This window comes from Alexandromys fortis, unplaced genomic scaffold (genome assembly GCF_014885135.2).
Source record: "Alexandromys fortis isolate MF-2015 unplaced genomic scaffold, M_Fortis_MF-2015_v1.1 scaffold_137, whole genome shotgun sequence".
In the NCBI taxonomy this organism is placed as follows: domain Eukaryota; kingdom Metazoa; phylum Chordata; class Mammalia; order Rodentia; family Cricetidae; genus Alexandromys; species Alexandromys fortis.
In genome coordinates, this window is record NW_026068009.1 from 4,640,646 (window position 1) to 4,663,920 (window position 23,275).

The following is a 23,275-nucleotide window of genomic DNA, read 5'->3' on the forward strand; positions in this document are numbered from 1 at the left end:
AAACACCAATGATAGCCTGTGCTGGAGAGGATATAGAGTAAGGGGAACACTCATCCATTCTTGGTGGGAATGCAAACTTGTGCAACCACTTTGGAAATCAGTGTGGTGGTTTCTCAGGAAACTGGGAGTCAACCTACCTCAAGATCCAGCAATACCACTCTTGGGAATATATGCAAGAGATGCCCAATCATACTGCAAAGGTATTTGTTCAACAATGTTCATAGCAGCGTTATTTGTAATAGCTAGAACCTAGAAACAACCTAGGTGCCCCTCAATGGAAGAATGGATAAAGAAAATGTGGCGCATATACACATTAGAGTGCTACTCAGAGGTAGAAAACAATGATGTCTTGAATTTTGCATGTAAAGGGATGAAAACACTATCCTGAGTGAGATAACCCAGACCCCAAAACATGAATATGGTATGTCCTCACTCATTAGTGTATTCTAGCCATAAACAAAGGACATTGAGCCTATAGTTCGTAATCCTAGAGAATCCAAATAATAAGATGAACCCCAAGAAAAAAATATAGATCCCCCTGGAAATTGGAAGCAGACAGGATCATCAGGCATATGTTGGGAGCATGTGGGTGGAGGTAGAGGGGTGGGGAAAGGGAGAATGGGAGAGAGAAGGGAGGAGGGAAGGATTGGGGAGAGCTTGGGGGTGTGGGATGGTTGAGATGGAGGAAGGGTGGATATAGGAACAGGGAAGAAGATATCTTAATTAAGGAAGCCATTTTAGGGTTGACAGGAGACTTGTCTCTTGAGGGGATAACAGGTGTCCACAGGTATGTCACCAGCTAGGTTCTTAGGCAGCAGAGGAGAAGGTGCCTGAACTCACCTTTTCCCATAGTCACACTGATGAATAATGTCTCAAATAACACCATAGAACCTTATTCCAGTGATGGATAGAGATAGAGACAGTGATCCACATCGGTCTAAGCACTAGACTGAGCTCCCAAGGTCAAGTTGAAGAGCAGAAGGAGGGAGATAATGAGCAAGGAAGTCAGGATCATGAGAGGTTGATCCACCCACTGAGACAATGTGCCTGATCTAATGAGATCTCTCCAAAGCCAGCTGGACTAAGTCTAAATGAGCATGTGATCAAACTGGACTCTCTGAATATGGTTGACAATAGGAGCTAACTGAGAAGCCATTGATAATGGCACTGGGATTTGTTTCTTCTGCATGTACTGGCTTTTTGGGATCCTAGTCTGTTTGTATGCACACCTTTCTAGGCCTGGATGGGGTTGCGAGGGCCTTGGATTTTCCACAGGGCAGGGTACCTTGCTCTCTTGTAGGACTGGAGGGGGGAGGGAGGAGAATGAGTGGTGAAGCAGGAGGGAAAAGGGAGGAGGGGAAGAAGTGGGAATTTTGAATGGTAATATTTATAAAACAATAAAAAAGAATAAAAATTATAGCAATTTTGAAAAAGAGGAATGACAGCTCATCCACAATGGTGACAATCATACAGGTGGTAAGAAAAGCTCATAAGAGTTAGGGTAGGGTTCTGCTCTTATCTTTACAGGAAAATACACATCACTAAAAATTCAAAGACTCTGGGATATTTGAATGTTAACAGTAGGAAAAATAGCTAGCCACTAAGATTGTATTTAGAGAAGTACAGAACAATTGTCCAACTCCAAAACTAGCTGAATATATTAACGTGTGTGTGTATGTGTGTGTAAATATAAGTGTGACCCATACTTACATTCATAGACCACATTCCATTTTCCAGATGATCCTTAGTGGCTAGCTATTTTCTACAACACATTTCCTGATCTGAGATTTTGAGATAATTACAGATGATGAACAGAAAGATTGTAAGTCCCAGAAGGTCAAGAAGTTTGCTGTGCTATTGTGTCTCTTAGAAATGTAAGAATATACATACATGAAGTCCTGTCAAACATGCCTGCCCCAAAAAAATCTGAACATGCAAATATGAAAGGGAAAAACCTCATGAGGGCACAGCCCTAGGAAAAAAGACTGTTGGCAATGAATTAATGTTGAGAACAGTAGAAATAGGCTTCTCCTGGAAAGAGTTTCCCAGCTGGCCATCCAATGCCAAGTGGTTAGACTCCATCTCATATATCTGCAAGTAACATTGTATAGACTGAGTAGATTGTATCATGTATTTTGGACACATACAACAGCAATTAAAGAAAAAGAGGCCATGAGTTGAGAGACAGTCTGGTGAGCACATATGCCATGGTACATGTGCCCATCTATGCTTCCTTCGAAAATTAAAGAAAGAACTTTTTAGAAGTATTTTATTTGTCTTACTGGAGTATCTTTAGCACAATCAGGGTAAACACAGAGATGCACATGAACCCTTGTTTTTCTATCTAATCTCTGCACAACTAATTAATCAAGTAAGTATACCTGTTGGTACACTTTACTTTTGGGTATTTTCATTTAAAGGCTGTTTTGGGGCCTTACCTCAGCTTTACTGGGTTTGTTCAAGTGTCCGGGCAATTCCCATGAGAGTGGGTACGTGTTAAGGGTGGGCACATGCTGAGGGTGGTCACATGCTGACAGTGGTCACACACTTCAGTTTTATAGTTTTCAGACTGATACTAAGGACAGTCATGGGCAGACTTTCCTGTGGTAGGAACTGATTCACGACTAAAAGAAATCTACTCCAATGCAATGCTTTTCTTATTCTACCACACACAATTTAATTAATTACCAATTGAGGGAGGAGTACAAATACAGGATTACATTTTCAACAGTAGTTTTTTCTCAGAATAATTTTAGAGATAGAAGAGAAATATGATTCTATAGTTGCATTTCAGTGTCAATAACAGCGCAGGTTCCACAGTCTGTATCTGAGGCGACTGTAAGGAGGGTTACAAGACCTGTGAGTTCTCCCATTTTTTACTTATTTTAGTAGTCTTCCACATCACCAGCACATATGGCGAGCAGTGCTTTCTCATAGTGCCCTGAAGCAAAATTCTGAAAAGAAAAAAAATACAGGCACTTGAAATAAAATCTCTACATCCTTACAAATATCAGCTGCAATTCTTCTAATTGTCATATGTTAAATTTGTGGACTGTTATTTTTCACAAAATGCTTTGTGGTTTTGTCTAAAGATTTTCTGAGCCCAATTCAAGAAGAAATTCATTAACAAATAATGTTGTGTTTATATTCAGTACAATATGATTTATGTAAAACTGATGGAACTTTAATGTTTATTTGTGAGCACAATAACATGGTAAAAATGAATCTTCTCTTCTGTTTTAGGATTTGGCACCCTAATATTAATACATTAATTGATGGTTTCTGGACATTGACAATGTGTTTCAAAAGATATAAAAATATTTATACTCTTTAATTCAGAAAATCCCATATAAAGAAATGCATTTTAAAACTCTTGTCAACTATGGATGAGCACAGAGATCTATAAACATATATGCACCATAGTGTTACATATCAATGAAACATTATTCATATCAATGAGAACTTGAAAAGCAATGGGTAATCATGCAAGATAGTTTTTCTACTTCATAGTATGTTTTATACAAGGAGTTGTCCTGGTTTAGTAAAATCATTTGTTTGACAGCAAAATGTTATTCTTTATGCACTTTGGAGAGAAATCAACAGTGGGTATCTTAGTCCCCTAGGGCTTCCATAAATGAGGTGGCTTAAGATGTTGTAAATCTATGTCCAATAGAAAATCTAAGTGACAGCACTTTTTTTTTTTGTCACTGAGAGCATATTTTTCATAGACATGGCAAAAGGGACAAAGTAACATCCTGGAGCTTTCTTCTTCCAGTAAGGAAAATAACTGCTCGTGGGTTCCACCTTCATGACTTAACTCTCAAAGGTCACACTCTTAACACCTTCTCTGTAGGATTAGAGTTTCAATGTAGAGATCTGGGGACGCACATATGTTCCAGTCATAGCAGGGCTTACAAAAAATTTCATTACTGGATATCTACCATAGAGAATTAGGGCAATTTTGTTCTCTTCTTATGTTCTTTCACCATCTCTAAATATTCTCGTACAGATGGTTGAGTGAATGTCATTATAGAAGTCACCTTCATAAAAATCACTTAGCATATTACTGATCTTTTACACAGTGCTGTGCAATTTTACATGATTCTGTGTAACTAAGGTTCACAAGTACAAAGTAGCATTGTATTATTCCAACTTGTCATTGAGACAGCTGGGAATAATGACAAGTATGAATGTGCATTTGCTTATTCACTAATCTAGTCCTGACTATTTCTCAATGGTACGTGTTCATCGTCCCTCGTAGCTCTGGATTTCCAAGGTAGACAAAGGAATATTTTATCAAAAATTAAAAAAGAATAAGCTTGATTTTAACTGATTTGTCAATTTCTTAGAATTACTTTGGCTCGTACAAAGTCCTAGAAAACCTTCTGGCTTTTGTGGCTATAATATTTGAGATGCTGAATCATATCTTGCATAATTCAAGGAGCTAAAATGTTCTTTCTTGTGACTTTCAAATTACATTAGAAAGCAACGTGAATGTACAAAGTATAAATTAAGACATAGTCAGGTACTGTGTGCATTCTGATGCTCCATTCTCTCCTTCCTGGAAATCTTTCTGATTTTTTTTGGAGGAAAAACTAAGCATTTTTATTTTCATACTGAGCACTCAGATTACCTAGATAACCCATATCTTTCCATTTTTTTGGCAAGTTTTACAAAACATTTAATGAAAGTTTTGAAATATCAGAATAAGACATTGATTTGCTTAGTTTTGAACTTTTATTTTCCTGCCCTCCGATTGGTGAAGTGGTTGGTCATGTACAGCTTAACACATTCATTAATAAAATTCTTTATTATAGCAGCTGATGGTATTTACTGACTCTCTGGCCCCTTCTATGATGCTATTAGGAGTGCGACATAGTAATTCTATTGTGAAGGTTGCAGCTATAAATACAGGGGAAGGGCCACACCCAGGTGGTCCTGTGTATTCATGTGAGAACTGAACCCTTGAAGAACAGTCATAGGGAGTGACTATTAAAAGCAAAGAAGGAAAGGTTTTACTTTCAAGGTGCAATGACTTCACAGGTTAAGATTTATTTGTTAAAGCATTTAAAACTGTGACTTGACTCTTAGAGTCAACCATCCTTGACAGATATGTAGTTTTCTAGATCCCAACATCAAGCTGATTAAATTAAAGCTTTTATTTATAGTTCAGAAAGAACAAAATGTGAGTTTAAGTCAAACATGGAGAGAAGGCTTACTCTGATATCATGAAACAAGGATTTCCCAAATCTCTCTTTGTAACGTTTCCTTATGGTCATTAGGTCTATTTCACTTCTGGCGATTAGAATCCTGATGACAGTTTTATTATGGAAGCCAAAGTCCTAAAAGGTGAAGAAAGGTGGGTAGAGAAAACAGTACTTTAAAGGCCTGTTCAACATCTAAGACTTTCTTTTCAGTAGCAATACACTCGCAGGTCTATATGCCTCCCAAACCACAGCTTGGGGATGTCTGAGGCCTAGCTGCACGGATGGTTCAAATATCTGAAATGGAATAATGCTGACATCTGGTGGTCAGTCAGCATAATCTAGCTTTTTTCATTTTTAAAATTGATTTTTTATTGAGCTCTACATTATTCTATGTTCTCCTCCCTGCCTCTCCCCTCCCTCCATTGAATCCTTCCACAAGGTACCCATGTTTCCAAATTACTCCGGAGATCTTGTCTTTCTGGGATTGTAGTTTGTAGGCTGTTTTTTTTTTTTTTAAAAATAATCTAGCTTTTATTCAAGAATGTTTTGAGTGCTGATGAAAAAAAAAAAACAAAAAAGAATCAATGATTTGAAGTGATTAAAATAAATTATCTGAACAAGTTTTTATTTTTAAAATGTCAGTCATTTAGAGTTTTTTTATGAAAAAAATTTTTGGAAAATAAAAACAGATTGCTAATACTTACTTGCAACTTAAGCTGCATCATTGCTAGGGGTAATATGGCATTGTCTGCTTGCCTTGCCCAGTCCAGCATGTCAGAGCTGATTGCACCTCTGAGCCATGTGCACCGCCCTACATCTTGGCACACAGCCAATCCATGCCACCATCAAGCAAGCTGTAGCAGTCTGCTCACAAACTCCACTCAAATGCTCCATCTCACAATTTAAAGGGGGATATGATATAGATATGAATAATTTGCATTGATATGAATCTTATTTTATTGATACAAATTTAAGGTCAATTTCATTATATGTATATGTATTTCTGATTTTGGTTAAGGTATTGTGTTTGTGTAGCTCATTTAAAAATGTAATGTATAATTAAAAAATATAGGTTAATAGATAATCATCTATAATAGTCAAGCTTGAAGTCATGTTAGTTAGATTTTCTAGATGTTATAAAGATATGTTTCAGTTTCAGTTAGGTATTCTTCAAATATTTCAGAGACCTTCAGAATATGGCATTTTAAAATGTTTAAGAACTTAGGACTTTTCATGATAGTGATACACATCTGCTCTTGGCAGCACCAATCAATCTACTTCAAGAGGAAAATGGGTATCAAAGAGGCTCCTTGTGGAGTTGGTTAGCCATTTGGGCAAGAAACTGGACATGCAGGACCCACAGAAAAATGACTGCTGAAGTTGTGTAAAGGTGAGATAATCCTTAAGGGTTCCTGCTTCACGAAAGAGTCTGCAAGATATTCTATAGCATACATAAGAAAGTGACTGAACTCTCTTTGAAATGTCCTTCTTCATGAGAAAGTTTGTTGGATACCGTGGGCCTGATAGGCATGAAGATGACTGCCCCAATGATACAGAAAATCTTTGGGTGACTGTCCAGGCAGCGAAATATCTCTGTCAATTCTAGAGTTTTGGAAGTTACTTACAATGCACCTCCTGTTAACTTAGGTAATATTATATTTTTCTGGAGTCTTTGATAGAGTTGAAGAAGTTATTGTTATAGTAATAGTTTTCCTTAGTTATGATAAAGATAAAGTAGATATAAATACTGTAACAGTAGTTCTTGTTTGATACCTGTTTTGTTATATATAGTTTTGCTATGTTAAAATTAAAGCCTTGCTTTTTGTTTAAACAGAAAAAGGGAAATCGTATAGGAGATCCTCTGTCTATGTGTTGCTTTCATTGGTTAATAAAGAAATTGCTATGGCCTGTTGATAGAGCAGAACTTAGGTAGGTGGGGATGATGGAACTGAATTTTGGAAGGAAGTGGCGTCAGTGAGATGCCATAGATCTTCCATCAGAGTAAGACATGCAGAAATTTTACCTAGTAAGCCACAGCCTTGTGGTGATACACAGTTCAATAGAAATGGGTTAAATTAAGATGTAAGAGTTAGCAAATAAGAAGCTAGACCTAATGAACCAGGCAGTGATTTAATTTTGAAAAAAAAACATTTTGGGTTACTTATATGTAATTGACTTTAACAGCAAACTATTTATCAATATAAGATTTTTTCTACCTAAAACATATAGGCTTATGATTTAATTTATAAGTCATTAAAATAAATTTTACCTAATCAGGGCATAGCTGGAATAAAAAAAAAACCCTGATTATTTGCCCACGGTAATTCACAGGGGAAGCTTTAGTCTGGAGGCACAGTCATGGCTCATTGGAGAGGAATTATTGAATTATCTTACAGCATTGCTCACGATGCTATTTTGCACAATGCAAAAAAGCTACAATCATTTTTCTCTTGCGTTCTGAGGCTATGTAGATTCTTATGCATAAGTTAACTACTATGTTCAAGACACATAATAAAAATGTTGTTAACTTTTAGCATAATGATCCAACATGCTGGAAAATATCAAGAAGTTGGCTTGTAAAATATTTTTGGTAATTCTTTACTTACATGCATGAAAATGTCATAATGAAACCTGTTCTTTTGTACAAATAATATATACTACAGAGAAATAAATTGCTTTATGAACAACACATTTTGATCATTAAAATTTTATATACTTTTTTCAAATCACTATACTATTACCTTTACTAAAAGTTTTTTTACTTCAAGGGTATGTGATGTATGTATGTAAGATATTTTCTTTAGACTTTTATTACATTATTTGTGTGTTCTTGTGTGTGCATGTTTCATTATGTGTGTCTCTGTGTGCATGTTTGTACATGTTTACATGTGTGTTTATATATTGTGTGTGCATGTGTTCATATATGTTATGTATGTGTATGTGCTTAGGTTTCTGTGTGTATATGTGTTGGTTTGTGTGTGTATGTGTTTTATGAGTATGTGTGTGTAGGTATATGTGTGTTTATATGTATTGTATGTGCAGGTGTGTTGGTTTGTGTGTGTACATGTGTTCTGTGTTTGGGTGTGTGTACATGTGTGCATTGGTGTGCATGTGTGTACGCGAATGTGTGTGTGTATACCACAGTACACCTTTGGAGGTTAGAGGTCAACTTGGAGTTGTTCCTTGCACCATGTGGGTGTCAGGGATTGAACTCAAGTTGTCAGGCTTGGAAGCCATCTCAGATGGAGGTACGGACCCATCTCACTAGTCCATCCTTTTTCCTCTTTAAGACAATGTCAGAACATGATGGAGAAGGGGTCAATTATCTGATGAGCTTAAGTGTTTGTGTCTTTAAACTGGACTGGTACAGGGTGTGCAGCTAAATTCCACACCAGAGCATGAACAACTACAGTGTGTGCTATTGACATGGATAACACTATCAGTTATTTACAAAAAAATAGCTCTAGGCTTTATTGTTATTTAATGATATTTTATAGTATTTTTGACATAAAGTACTTGTACACTAAAAACAAGTACCAATATTTTGTTTTCAAACTTCAAAAATTATAACTGGTCTTTTTTTTGGGCTGTGAGTTTACAATATTTGGAATTTTCTGCCATATATTCTGTGTTTACATATACATGATGTAGGGTCTTTGAATATGTCCGAATGCATATGAATTATTGGTTTATATAAATGTTCAGACTCTAAACTACTTGAAGGAAATATACTCTGAAATCCCTATGTTTTAAGTGCCTATGCTGTATGACTCATCTCACATATGTCTTATGTGACTCATCTGTATTTGATAAATTTTGCTTTGGTGTTTAACTCACTTCTTTTTACTTAAAAACAATTTCTTTGAAATAAAAATAATATATATTAATTTTAGATGAATTTTAAGATATGTTTTACTTACATGGATTGCTCTGTATAATTTATATGCAAAATAGCTTGCTTTGTCCTGGACACAGCGAACTAGAGAGGTAGAGAGCAAGGAAGATATTTCAATAAGATGTAATTCTTCAGAAGTTGAGAAAAAGAATAAATAGAACACTTTTATAATCTTCCAGATTCATGGCACCACATTACAATTTTAATACTTAGAATAATGTTAGCATGAGCCGTACTTTAGTAAAAAAAATATACACTGTCAACACTGTATTTTAAAATGACAAATGATCTTAACTAAACTTATGACCATTATTACTATTTTTTTAAAAAATGTGGTGCTAAACCAGTTGGTGGTGGCACATGCCACTAAGGCCAGCACTTGGGAGGCAGAGACAGGCAGATCTCTGCAAGTTCGAAGCCAGCCTGCAGTTTCAGGACAGGCTCCAAATCTGCAGAAAAATGCTGTCTCGAAAAACAAACAAAAAATATTGTGTTAAATATTAAAACACTCACACATACAATCTATTTATGTTCCCAAATGTTGCCTATTCATATAGTCTTTAAAACTGATATAAACTAGGAGCTCTTGGAGTGGCATCAGATTCCTTATAGATTTGTAACCAGATGAGAGGTCCTTTAAGGAGAAGCTGTAACAAATGTAAAGTGTTCTTCTCCAGTGTTAGATATTATTTGACTAAGCTTGCCATGGCTTTAAACAGCCTGGAGCCTTCCCATCAGTTGTCCTTGTGGTATCCGTTGAGACTGTAAACCATCAAATAGTCATGTTTGAAAAAGTACATAGATTCATCGCATACATAAGTAATAAATGAGGAGCTATATTGTTTCTTCAAAATAAAATCTTATTAACTTTTCTTTAGTTTAAGTAATAGTTTTGATCATGAGATCTTCATTTTTGTCTAACTTTCATTACAGAAAGAAGTAGACCTAATAACTAATCTTAAGTCACTTCTAGAAGGCAAGTTCCTAGGGGGCTTGGGCATCTGTTGTTATTTTTATTTTGTTGCTTTGATATTCTATCTCAAGTACCCAATTAGAGACAGAGTAAGCAATCATTCAATATTAATTGATGGAATGAACCAGCTAAATCTTTCCTGGTGTTCCTGATGTCCACTCTGTCCCTGTCAGACTCACTGTTTGGGCTGCTTTGAGATTTCAACAATTTGAGTTCTATTCTAACTTTGTTGCTAATTAGCTGACACGTGATGAATGCCTATTAAATCTATTGGGAATATGATGGAATATAAATGTATTTCTTTCTCAGACACATTCATACTAATAACCAACTCCATCACTCATCTTTAGGGGTTTCACAAAACCCACCAAATCATTTTCATACGATATTTGCTTACTGGTTAATTCATAAAAATGTTTTGACCTCTCCGCTCTATGGCAAGACATTCTTGGTATGGAAAACTCACAACAATGGTTTATTCAACACCAATCAAAGTGTTCATTTTTTGAACCTATTAAGGAGCATTTCACAATGACTCCTTATGTACCTTTCCTGAAGTGTGGGCGGCAAAGCCACAGACTACATGGTAAAACATGAACACTGGAATAGTCACTATGATAATAAGAGCAATGACCTTTTCTACAGTGCGCATATCATTTTCAATAACATTCAGGAAGAATGCCTGTGGAACTTACTGCTAATTAACTATTTAGGGTTTTTGATAATATGATTTGTTCCTAAAATAAAATTTATTAAAGATAATAAAATAATAAAATCAAAAGTAAAATTTGAAAATATCTTTTCTTCTCGGAGACAAGAGTCACACTGTTAGCATTCATCTGTTCCTGACAAGGGGGTGGATGTCAATGATCCTAACATAGATTTAAACCTGTGACAATTTGCTTCCTGGGACAGGGTATTTGAAGATTCTCTTCTGTCATACAAAATTTGAGCCTATTTTAGGGAATTATGGTAGTTCATTAATGTCTCCAGCTTACTATCTCATTGCATCAAACCCCTAGCTCATGAACTTTCCTGGAGTTTATAGAACTTTCCAAATAATTTCATGGAGAAAAATGCTTCATAAATCCTACTCATGCACAGTTAATCCAGTCAGAACTCGTCAGTATTGACTGTGGAATGAAAGGTCAGTTGTTCATTATAAAACAAATATAGCTTACCAATTGCAACCAGCAGCTCTTGGAAGTAGCCATCGTAATAGTCATTGATGGCATCCACCAGGCTTTGGCCAGAAATATTTTGAAATTCCTGGAAAACTACAAGAAATTTATGCAATTCAAAACAGATTTTTATAAATATCATAAACTTAAACCTTAAACCATGGCTATTTTACTATACATATAATGGTTTAGAACTAAAGCATTTCCTAGTGCTGCTACCCACTGTGGCAAAGAATCTACTCTTTGCAATAAGTATAGATCTTATGAGATGCAAAAACTTCCATGAACCACGGACTCTAAGGACCTGCTATTGCTGAGCTGAGGAACAATGGTTACCCCTACTGGGACTCAATGACTCAAAAACTGATTTAGACGGAGGGAAGGCACAGAGTGAGCTATTGTCTATGATGAATTTCCATAAGACATATATAACAACAGTCTAAATTCATTTGCCAACAGGAAACTTTCTTTTAGAGCTTAAATACAAAAGCTAAACACAAAAGTCCTCTGAGTCATGTTTAGGAATAGTGTTTGGAAGAGTGATTTTGAGGAACAGAAGATTACCATTCGCAGCTTCATTAACTAACATAAAATAACATTCAATGAATTCCCTTTTTTAAAGAGTTTACTCAGTTGGCCCTATCTTTGGCAATGTTCAGTCCTCAGTCATTTCAACTTAGATGTGAAGAAGTATTGTTATTGTTAGTATTAATTTTTAACTCACATAAAGTAAAAGAGGCATATTTTAATTAGAGTAGGCCATTGCTAAAATTGATAGGACTTTACTTTTCATTTAAACGTATTTAATCAGTTTTATAATAATGGAAAAGAAAGGTGCAGAGTTTGGAGAAAGTCAAGTGTGGCTTAATGTGACCAAATCTCAAAGACCAGGAGGCAGTATAGATATTTCATAAAACAACAACTTTGACAGAGGGGCTGGCCACAGTAAGCTCACTGGAGATTATTCAAGACACAATATAAACTACCTGGTATAGGCAATTTTTAAGAGCCTGTATGTGAAAGCTGTGAGATTTATTTATTGGAAGAAAATTTAGTGGTAAAGTTTTATTCTTTAGCAATTCCATTAAATGAGGCATACTGTAGAGACATAATTCTCTATTGCTGAGTGACAGTCCCTCTTTCATGCTAGTTACTTGTATGTCATTCAATTGGTTAAAGAGCTGTAAAGAGCCTGTTTCTAGTTACCCAGCCAGAGCTGTGGGGAGCTCTTGTTGCATAGGATCATCTGCATTATAGTTTTATGCTCCCCAGTCTTCTGCTGGCAAGCTTCCCACAGGACCTGCAACATCGCACAGTTAGGAAGGAGTCAAAACCAGCCCCATTCGCTCTATCAAAAGCTCTATTAGTCAGGGGGACAGCCAGACTTAGTTACCATTGCATCCTGAGCAGCCATGGCAGGATCTGCATATCCTTCCTCTCTGTTTCCCTGGGAAATAAGCGAGATGGTCTTTTAGATGGTCTCAATATACAGAACATATAGTGAAGCATTTATCTAATTATTCTTTATTAGTAAAAAATTGGGAGTCAGATATTGTGGTAAGAAGTGAGAGAGAAATCATCAGGAATCTATCATCACTTCACCTCCTCAAACCAAAAGGTCCAAGACCCTCTCTAAGCCCCACCAAACTACTTCCTCTCTCTCTACCTGTCCCCTGTTTGTTTTTTTTTTCAAACCTCTATAATCAATTTTGGACAGTTATCTCTGCTCTCTTACTCAAAACAAACTTTATTTTCAGTCTTCAGGGAATCAGAATGCAATCAAAATGGCAAACAACAATATAGAACTCTTGGGGCAAAAATCCCAGAACTTGCAATCAATGGTGACTCCTTTGCAATCTCTGTTATTGATTTGGATACTTCAACACGTGAGGAATTAGTGTGTAATTTTGTAAGGAGTTCCTTTTTGAGCTTTTCTTTGCAACAGAAGAACTTGGTGAAAAACATTGAAGTGATTTTTCCCTTTCCTATCTCCATGAGTTATTTTGCTTCATCATGATGAGCATCTATCCCTTTGGCAGAGGAGGTAGTGATGGAGTTTAAGACTGTTAATGCAATGGTGTAGATATAGTAGTATCTGGCTTGTAAACAGGATTTATATAACAACCAAATAGTAATGAAGTATAGGCTTTGCAAATGAGAATTTTCTGTAAAATCTTTTAACCCCCACTCTATCATATAAAAAATAGAGTCCATTTGCCCTTCCAAACAGAAGGAAGAAGGACTAAACAATGTAAGACCCAGTCATCATCAGGGTCAAGCAAGACAGCAGAGAGAGGGGAGAAGTTTGTGATCAGTGTTAATTTCATTTTTTTGAGTTAAAGTATGGAGAGGGAAATGACTAAGTATGAGAGAAAACTAAGGATACAATGCCTTTCCCTGCCATGTAAGCGCTCATGCCAGTGAAGTCAGTGAGAATGGAAGGTGTTTGTGTGTGTGTGCGCGCGCATGTACACATGCGACTGTGCACATGTGCGTGTGTCTCTCTAAAGTGGATAACATTGGAATTAGTTCTGAATTAGTCTCAACTTATAAATAACATGAATAGTACCTCAATTTTCTTATATGCTTCTTGTTAGATGAACTTACACTTCGGTTAAGAAACTGGTGGCGAAGCCTGAATAATGGTGTTGGTTATGATCATTACAAGGACAGTAATTCAAAGGCTGTACTGAGAAAACATTGACTAGAATTGCATAGGAGACAAGGCTGGACATTAGCCAGGACTCCTCAGATGCTAAGAAGGTATAGATGAGGCTAAATTAGCTTTGACCTAACAAACAGAGAAAGCATCCTTAGCTAACTATCTGTATGTTTGTAGAGTTAGTACTAAGAAACCTCCACATAGTTCATGGACAGTAAAACCTTACATCATCTCTTCAGGGTTTTTCAGACCTGTAATTTCAAAATCAAGATAATAAAGGATGCAGAAAATATCAGTGCTATTTGAGAAACCATCCTTTGCCAAGACGTCTTATCCTTAAATCACATATACACACCTTTCTACCTAGTAGCTTCTTGGAAAGAAGAAGTGATAGAGAGAGAACATGGAATTGAGTAGCCAACTCAATTATCAAAGAGATTGAATATGTATCCATACAGTTTGACTGCTCAAAGTATTGGATGGATTAAATTTGCCGTATTAAATTAAATATTAAGCATTCTTCTATTTTTTGCGAACACATATCTAGACACATCTAGAAAAGCATAATTATTCACAAATAAATAAATCTTACATTTTTTTAATGACTAAATTTGTAGTCCTGAAAATTCAGGAACAGGAGACAGCATCTAAAGAATGAAAGTGATTTTACTAGCCAGTGGGATTATGGGTATCATTTTATCTGTAAGTTATAAATATATGGCAATGAAAGATCCCTAGCAGTCTTACATTTCTACCTTATTTTGGAGATAAAAATAAATAAATTTAGAATTATTAAATCAATTGTCTCTGGCCTAAGAGTTAGAGAAGGACAATCATTAAATATCAATGGCATTGTTTGCTCTGGTTTCTAGTGTATCATATGGATATTCATTCCAAACAACCAATATCCTTGGGCTCTATTTCAAATTTCCTCTAAAAATTTTAATTTACAAAAAAGTGGAAACAATTAAAACATTATTTGTTTTACTATTTATAATGTATACTATTTATTTGACAATGTTATCACAGTAACTGTTAGTTTTTATCTTATTTGAGTTTTGACAGGCTTTTGTGTAATTTTGTCTTTTTTCCCCTCAGTGCTTTCATTACTGGGCGTCATGTAGTCTTTGTTTCTTTGCCTTGGCTTCATTAAAAATTATTCAGTTTAGCCTATACAACAATTCAGCTTACCCACTCTGCCCAGCCCTACAATTTCTGTCTTCTACTTCCTGATTGGATACATTTTTCATCTCTTTCAAAGTCCTTTATAAAGTCCTTATTCATTATTGTCTAATAGTTTAATTTGCTTAGATAAATGTGAATTTCACAAGACCTAAAGACTTTGTCTCCTTTGTTTTCTGATGATTCTGAATTGTCAGAAATCATATTTGTCACATTGTAAGTAACAAGGAAATCGTCCTAGGTAAGTCAAAGAATGCTTTTGGATGGCAGACTTTTATGTTTGCTTTCTGGATCTTTGAAGTGTAATCTTTAACTATGCAGCTAAACTCCTTCATTTACAAATAATGGGAGAACTAGCTAGAGATTTTCTGCAGTTCTAATTATATGGGCTTTTGCTTAGAAAGGTGATCATCTTGAATATCTAACTTGCAGTGGTAACCATCTGTATATGAGAATAGTGTTTGAGTAAAGGGAAAGATAAAAAGAGAGAGAAATTAGAAGCAGAAACCTGACTACACTTGATAACAGAAGGAGAATAGCATTAGTGCCATGGATGCATCAGTGTACAGATTCCAGAAAGGGCCCTCCTGAGAATCCTGTGAGTCAAGATGAGGAGTAAGCCTGGAGTATTTAATCAGGGTGCTTCCCATCTCTATGAGAAAATACTTCTCCACAATGTAATTTGCACATGTTGATTAATTAATCCCCAAGAGACTAATCCTTCTTTATTTGACAGATAATTAGACCTTCCATAAATAAAGAGTACTAAAAGCTTGCAGGAAGTGTGTGGGACAGCTTAATCACTGGCATCAGTTTTTTCAAGATGAGTGTGTTTCCCTTCACTTGTTTCTTGGCAGAAAACCCTGTGTAGACAAAGTACAAGATTTTCCTCCCAGAAACCATAGCAGTGGTTTTCACCCTTTGCAGCTCACAAATACCTTCAAGTTCTTATGTTCTAAGTCTATATCTCCATTCATATGCTGAAAACGTATATCTGAGTTTTAATGTTTGAAGAAGTAAATCTGCGAACAACCTTTCCATTAATTCTGAAAATGAGGGTGCACACGGGATGTGATGTTGTGATTGCCACCACTGAAGAAAGGTAAAAATATTTGTACTGTGCAAGAACTGAAAGAAGAATTAACTCATATTCATGAATTTGGTAAACAGCAATCTAAGTCTCAAAATTTAAGTCAAGTGATAAATCCATATATATACACACACAGACACAAACACACACACAGACACCCACACCCACAACATAGATATATAGACAGATAAATAGATCAATTATCTTTTCCTCTTGCTCAGTTATAATTCAGCTATATAGAAGAATCCCTGGAAACTGTTGTTTTAATTTATATTACATAGCATCATTACCTTACAGTAAAAAAAAAAAAAGTGATCTTCGTTCTAAATTTAGAGAATGTTTTAATTAAAATTAAGGGGAAAAACTCTATCCAATATAACAAAATTCCAAATGTTCCATGCAGAACCCTCCACTATGTTGTTGATCCTGGAGGGTGAAGTGACTTAAAGAATGTGTAGATAAAATGAGCAAAGGGGCCAGAACTTGTGGGGGAGACGCTCTCATCAGAAGAGACTGTTCAGGTCTTCACGTGACCTTGAGAAATGGAATTTATTTCTCCTATGCTGTTAAGCAGGCATTAAAAACAGGAGCTGAACACAGTAAGGAATGAGTTGTCTTGCAAACTGAAGTTAAAGAAGAGAGAGGAAGTTTAAAAATCTGATTCTTTTAAGAGCTAGAAGGCGGAAATCCTTGTAAATGCCAAACTATGTGACTGTAGAGTTGCAGAGTACTTGAAAGGGAAGAACGTGATATAACTTGACCTTACAGTAATAATTGGCTCGTTTTATTGCTAAGAGACTTACAGTTATGAAATAAAGAGACATAATGGGGATGCAAGAATGCAAAAATAAATAATCTAAAACATACATCTCAAAAAGTTCGGAGTGTGGGTAATTGAGCATGAGTCTAACTGTGACTGGGTAGGTCATGATTCTTCAAAGTTTTCAGGATTGTTAATTTTCAAAGACTTAAGGAACTTATATTTTTTTTAAAAAAAAACTGGCTATTTAGTTTATGAGTAAGCTATTGGCCCTTGTAAATTTGTCAAAATTTACAAGGAGGGTAGACTCCATGGAAGATCACAAAAAGCCAAGAGTAATAAAGGACGAGAGGAAAAAGCCACAGAAATGTATAGGTTAAGCAATTCAGAGAGCTGGTGAAATGTCTTCATGGGGAAAAGTCTTGTTGAACCTGATGACCTGATTTTGTAAATTTGTCAAAATTGAGCCTTCAAGGAGGGTAGACTCCACGGACTATTGAATTTCCATCTGGTGATTCTCCAGAAAGGATGTGCGTCTTGGTAGCCATCAGGTGTACTCTTGTCAATTCCTCCAGTTCCAGTCTGAGCAGGTCATACATTAGGAACACACACACACACGCCCACACACCAACAATGAATAAAAAAGAGGTCATATTTTTTAATATACAGAAGGAGGATATATTGAAGGATTTGGAGAGAATAAAGGGAAAGTGGAAACATTGTAATTATATTAATCTAAAAATATAAAAATAATAATTAAAGAAAAAGAATGTATGTCCTGGGTACTTCTCTTCTTACTTTATTGTAAAGGACATTTATTTATGCTCTCTTCTTCAAAGGCAGTGGATTCTTTTCTCCAATGCACACTATTGTGAATGGAATTCTATAACTTTTAGTGCCTTTTCTGTTTCCATGGCTAATAAATCTGCTTTGCTAATTACTGGGCTGATATTTTTGATTTATAAAGGAAAAGCTTGCAGATTCATAATTTGTTGTTTTACTTTAGGCACACTATAACAGATACACCCACCAAAACACAATCAGTATAACATACATACCAAAGCATCCACACCATAACACGCATTTCCTAAAATGAAAGAAAAGTCCATGGCCTTCAAGATGTCTTCTGAACCTGAAAGGTTTTGTACTTTTTTATTACTGTTTAAGTACTAAAAACTAACTCTACTTAAGTTACTGAACACATATCTACTCGACAGGATGACATGAACATTCAAAGGCAGATATAAAACTAAAAGATTTAAAGATTACTTTAAAATATTACTGTTATTACAATTAATTTGTGGAATGTTGCAGAGAATTGTTAATTGGATAGAAATAATTGCATACCATTTATTCATTATAGTAAAGAAGCTAAATAGCAAGATATAATTTTAATTTGAACTACGGTTCCTCTTTGGTAATGTATAGTATAATAGAATTTGTAAAGGGTATATTGAGATCTTTTGCTGGCAGTAAAATACAATAAGAGCAAATTCAATTCTGCATTTCATTGTACTGGCTTCTTGGATAATTGGTGCACATATATACATACATACATGCTCACACATGCACACACACAAACATGCTCACACACATATACACTCATGCACACACACTTTTGTGCTGCTGGACCTTAAACGTAGGTGCTTGTGCTGGTTAGGAAAGCATTTTGTTGCTAAACTATATATATGTCTCTTTGATTTTTTATTTACAAAATATTTCTAAGAATTTTTTTGGATAGAGGATTGGACAGAGATAGTACAGAGGTTAAGAGCACTAGCTGTTCTTCTTGAGGACTTGGGTTCAATTCTCAGCAGCTACATGTTGGCTCACATCCATTGTAACCCCAACTTCTGGGAATCTTATGAGTTCTTCTGGCACCTGTGGGCACCAGGCATGCATGTGGTGCGTAGATATACATGTAGATAAAACACCCGTACACATAAAATATTTTAGTTGCAAAAAAATCTGGACTTGATTTCTAATTCAAGTTATAAATAAAAAGTAAAATTTTAAGTTTTCTAAATAATCATTTATTCATATATATGTGTTTGTAATAATTTGGAACATAGTAGATTTACAATGTTTTAAGACAGAATTGACACTCATATGTATGAAATGTGTGAGTCAAGTTTTAAAATAAGTGATTCGAACTTTGCTGATAGTAAATGCTGTTACATAGAATGTATGAATGAACTGTAATAAACTGGTTTTCTGTCATATTTAGTGAGGATGAAATGTGCTCATTTTAAAGAGTATAAAATGTTATGATTTTGCAATGTCATACCTGAACCAAGTTCATGAGAGTATCTCTGAAGTGTCCCGAGGTCTCTGAATAAATGTCCTCTTGAAGGTTATTGCTGTATTCTGAGTAATAAAATATCCATGTTAAAAGGTTATTACAGAACCTCATATCATTGGGCTTTATATAGTTAATGCTACTGAATATTAAAGATGAGGGCGCCATTAGTCAGTTTTCCGTTTTTTTTTTTTTGTGTCATAAACTATGTCAAAAACACTTGTATTCTAATGGTAATATTAGCCTACACCTGTTTTACTGAAGAGCTAATTTTGAGCCAACATTGAAAAGGAAGATTGGAAATCACTTGTCAGTCTCTCATTCTGTAGATTTTTTTTTTATCATGTTGTAGACTGTTGGCTGGGCTAACCATTTTCCCTAAGTGCTCCATCTCATCTCAATGTTTCAAGTGAAAGTTATTTCATTCCCCTTAAGAAAGTCTTGGGTTTCTTTTCTTTTTTTCTTTTCTTTTTTTTTTTTTTGAAGTATGATGGTTGACTGTAAGGAATTCTCAATGTTCACAATATACCATGGTGCAGAAATCAAGGCATTACATATTTTTAATATGAAAATTATTGCCTTTTTAGTTTAAAATGTGAAGATGTTTAATTTTGAGGTAATTTGTAGGGATGGTGATATTAAGTAAGAAAGTGTATTTGTTGAGCAATGGTTATTGCTTGCTGTATTTTGTTTATACTCAAGATGTCTATTGGGTAAAGGATAACACACATCTGAATCAAGGTGCGGGGCACTTCCTGTCATACTAAAGCATCTACCTCATAGATATTTTTAATCACACTTAAGGAAAATTTGCTTGATTTCCTAGGGAATTATTCCATTTTCAGCATAATAATAATTATTTTTAATTAATGAACACATTGGTTTTGAGTGATTAGCATTCATTATATTTACTGGCTTCCATATTTTAGTCTTTTGATTGATACGTAATTGTTGTATATATTTATATCGTACAATATAATGGTAAAACCCATGAGTACATTGTGTAATGCTGTCCATCAGTTATTATTATTTGATGCAACCACTCCTCTCAGTTGGTTACCTTGAGGTATAAAATACATTATTATTATTGTTCTTCACTGTCCTGTTCAATAGTCTGTCAGAACTTATTCCTCCAGTATGTGACAATATACCTGGGGATCAACCTCCCCATCCTTCCTCCCACCTACTCCAGGGCTTCCAAAAACCCATTCTATTCCAGTGAGTCATGATTCAATTGTCAGAGAACCTGTCTTGCCTAATCTTGGTTGTCATCTTGACTCATCTGGGAGGAGGGACCTTCATTTAAAGAAATGATTTCAGACTCGTGTGTCGGTACGTCTGTAGTGGAATTTTTTCAATTGCTACTCAAGGTAGGAGGGCACAGCCTATTGTGGATGGTGCCATCTCTGCACAGATGGGTCAGGGCTATACAAGATAAGTTACTGAGCAAGTCAGGAGAAGCAAGTCAGTAGGGAGTGCTCCTTTACAATCTCTGCTTCATTTCCTTCCTTCAGATTCCTGTTTGAGTTACTGCACTGACTTTTATCAAAATGGACTTGGACCTGAAGGTCAAATAATCTGCCCCTGTCTACTTTTGGTCAGTGTTTTATCACAGTAAAAAAAAAAATAAACCAGAGTGGTGACTTAAAAGGATGTAAAATATATAAAATTAAATACTTTTATGTGTTGCTTGAAAAGTGTAATTGCACATGTACATAATATATACTTATTCATGTATTTTCTTACGTAAAAGGTATGCTTCTCGCATCTGGAAAATCTCTCCATTTGTTCTTGAAGCTAATATTTCAATGAGGCAGTTCTCATCAGTGCCTGCACCCTGAAAGTCAGAGAGAAATATGAAGACACTTTTATTTGGAGCAATAGATTACTTTCTATACAAGAACAAAGCATTCATGGTGTTCTTAGAGGTGGCCGAGAAGAAAGAAAGAGCGTTCAGGATAAAACTCCGCTCACTCTCAGGTCTGTGTCAACTGTCCATTGTTTGATGTCCCTGGAAAGATGATGTTGTCTGTCTGCTGGAATTTCCTTCCTTGACCTAAAACAACAGCATGGGCACTCCCAATCAACACAGTAAAAGCCACTAAGTGCTTCAGCTTTCCTCTGGAGTGGAATTTGAAACTCCATGTGTTGCTGGAATACCAGCTCTTAAGTATTTTGAAGTTAGAAAACACAGGTCTAATAATTTATTGAGTATATTTTGGTGACCTATGCTTGCATCCCTCTGGCTGGGGAACTGTGCTCAGATTGCCACAGCACTGAAACTGGCTGTGTTCTGCATACAAGAGCATATCTTAGAACATACAAGGTTCCAATCTGAGATCATGGTCTTAAAGGTGCCACATCTCTTGCAGAAAGTCCTTGGGACACCTTACCATTTTGTGAAGTGTTGAGAAATCTTGCTAATTCCCTCCAAACAGTCACATATGATCTCATTCTTACAGTTTCCTAGCATATAGTTTCACAAGAAATAGGATTGGCATGTAAAATTTGAAAAAAATGTGATTTAGCTGGAATTGACTGGAATTTTATAAAATCACTGTCCTGATCAGTGAATATTATAATTAAAATTAATGTGTCTTTAATTTTTTTGTCTCTTGCTTAAACCTCATCTCTGTCACATATTGTAGCGATCTGGTGTTTAGAAAACAGACTATGGAGTACTACACAGCAAAGAAAAATAACAACATCTTGAATTTTGCAGGAAAAATGGATGTAGCTAGAAAACATCATTTTGAGTGAGGTAACCCAGACCTAGAAAGACAATTATCACAAGTACTCACTCATAAATGGTTTTTAATCATAAAACAAAGAAAATCAGTATACAAATCACAGTCCCAGAGAACTCCGACAACAATGAGGACACTAAGAGAGACATACATAAATCTAATCTACATGGGAAGTAAAAAAAGACAAGATCTCCTGGGTTGGGAGCATGGGGACCTTGGGGGAGGGTTGAAGGGGAAGGGGCCAGAGAGAAATGTAGAGCTCAATAAAAATCAATAAAATAAAATAAAATAAGAAAGCACACAATGAAGAATTTTAACTGTCTCCATGAGTCTAATGCCAACATTTGAAAGAAGTCAAGGCCCCCTTTCTCTTATATCCTCACACAATAAAATCTGTAACAAATCTGTAATTCACCGGGCGGTGGTGGCACACGCCTTTAATCCCAGCACTTGGGAGGCAGAGGCAGGCGGATTTCTGTGAGCTCGAGCCCAGCCTGGTCTACAAGAGCTAGTTCCAGGAGAGGCTCTGATGGAGGTGGGTCTTGTATCTTATCTGTTGCTTTCATTGGTTAACTAATAAAGAAAGTGCCTTGGCCCTCATAGGACAGAAAATTAGGTAGGCGGAGTAGACAGAACAGAATGCTGGAAGAAAGAAGCTGAGTCAGGGAGTCACCATGATTCTCCCACTCTAGACAGACGCAGGTTAATATCTTCCCTGGTAAGCCAGCTCATGGAGCTACACAGAATATTAGAAATGGGTTAGGTCAATATGTAAGAGCTAGCCAATAAGAGGCTGGAACTAATGGTCCAAGCAGTGTTTAAAAGAATACAGTTTCCGTGTAATTATTTTGGGTAAAGCTGGCTGTGTGGGCGGCCGGGTGCCAGGGAACGTACCCCGCTGCTCCTAACACAACAAGGCTCCAAAGCAACAGAGAAACCCTGTCTCGAAAAAAAAAAAAAGAAACGAAAAGAAAAAAAAATCTGTAATTCATTTCATGAAAACGACTTTTCTGTAAGGTCATAATTCCTTAGAAGTAAAATTTTAATGCACCTCAGCAGTATTTCCCATATGTATTTAATTTAAGGACATAAAAATAACAATATCCTTGACACTTTGTTTCTGATTCACTCGTAAATTTTGATTCCTAGGTCAATGTTTATGAGTAAATTTAAATGATTCTCGTGATTTTAAGCACATTTTCCTCAACTTGAGAACACACATGGAAGAAAGACAAAAGTGAGCAGCTCTGAGGAGTAACTCATTCATATCTGTTGAAGC

The 23,275-nt window shown here is 35.8% G+C and overlaps 1 protein-coding gene across 1 annotated transcript in view; it reads right to left on the reverse strand.

The window, feature by feature from the left end:
• Positions 1-2,711: 2,711 nt before the first annotated feature.
• The window catches only part of Anxa10 (annexin A10), a 57,253-nt gene continuing 36,689 nt past the window's right edge, over positions 2,712-23,275 (reverse strand). Inside the window, exons 5-12 of the mRNA XM_050161837.1 lie at positions 20,996-21,086; positions 19,238-19,317; positions 12,650-12,703; positions 12,463-12,556; positions 11,257-11,352; positions 9,128-9,186; positions 5,220-5,342; positions 2,712-2,954 (exon numbers count right to left, since the gene is read on the reverse strand). Of these exons, the coding sequence (XP_050017794.1) occupies positions 2,886-2,954; positions 5,220-5,342; positions 9,128-9,186; positions 11,257-11,352; positions 12,463-12,556; positions 12,650-12,703; positions 19,238-19,317; positions 20,996-21,086 (666 nt within the window). The 3' untranslated portion in view covers positions 2,712-2,885. The remainder of the gene's footprint in view (positions 2,955-5,219; positions 5,343-9,127; positions 9,187-11,256; positions 11,353-12,462; positions 12,557-12,649; positions 12,704-19,237; positions 19,318-20,995; positions 21,087-23,275) is intronic.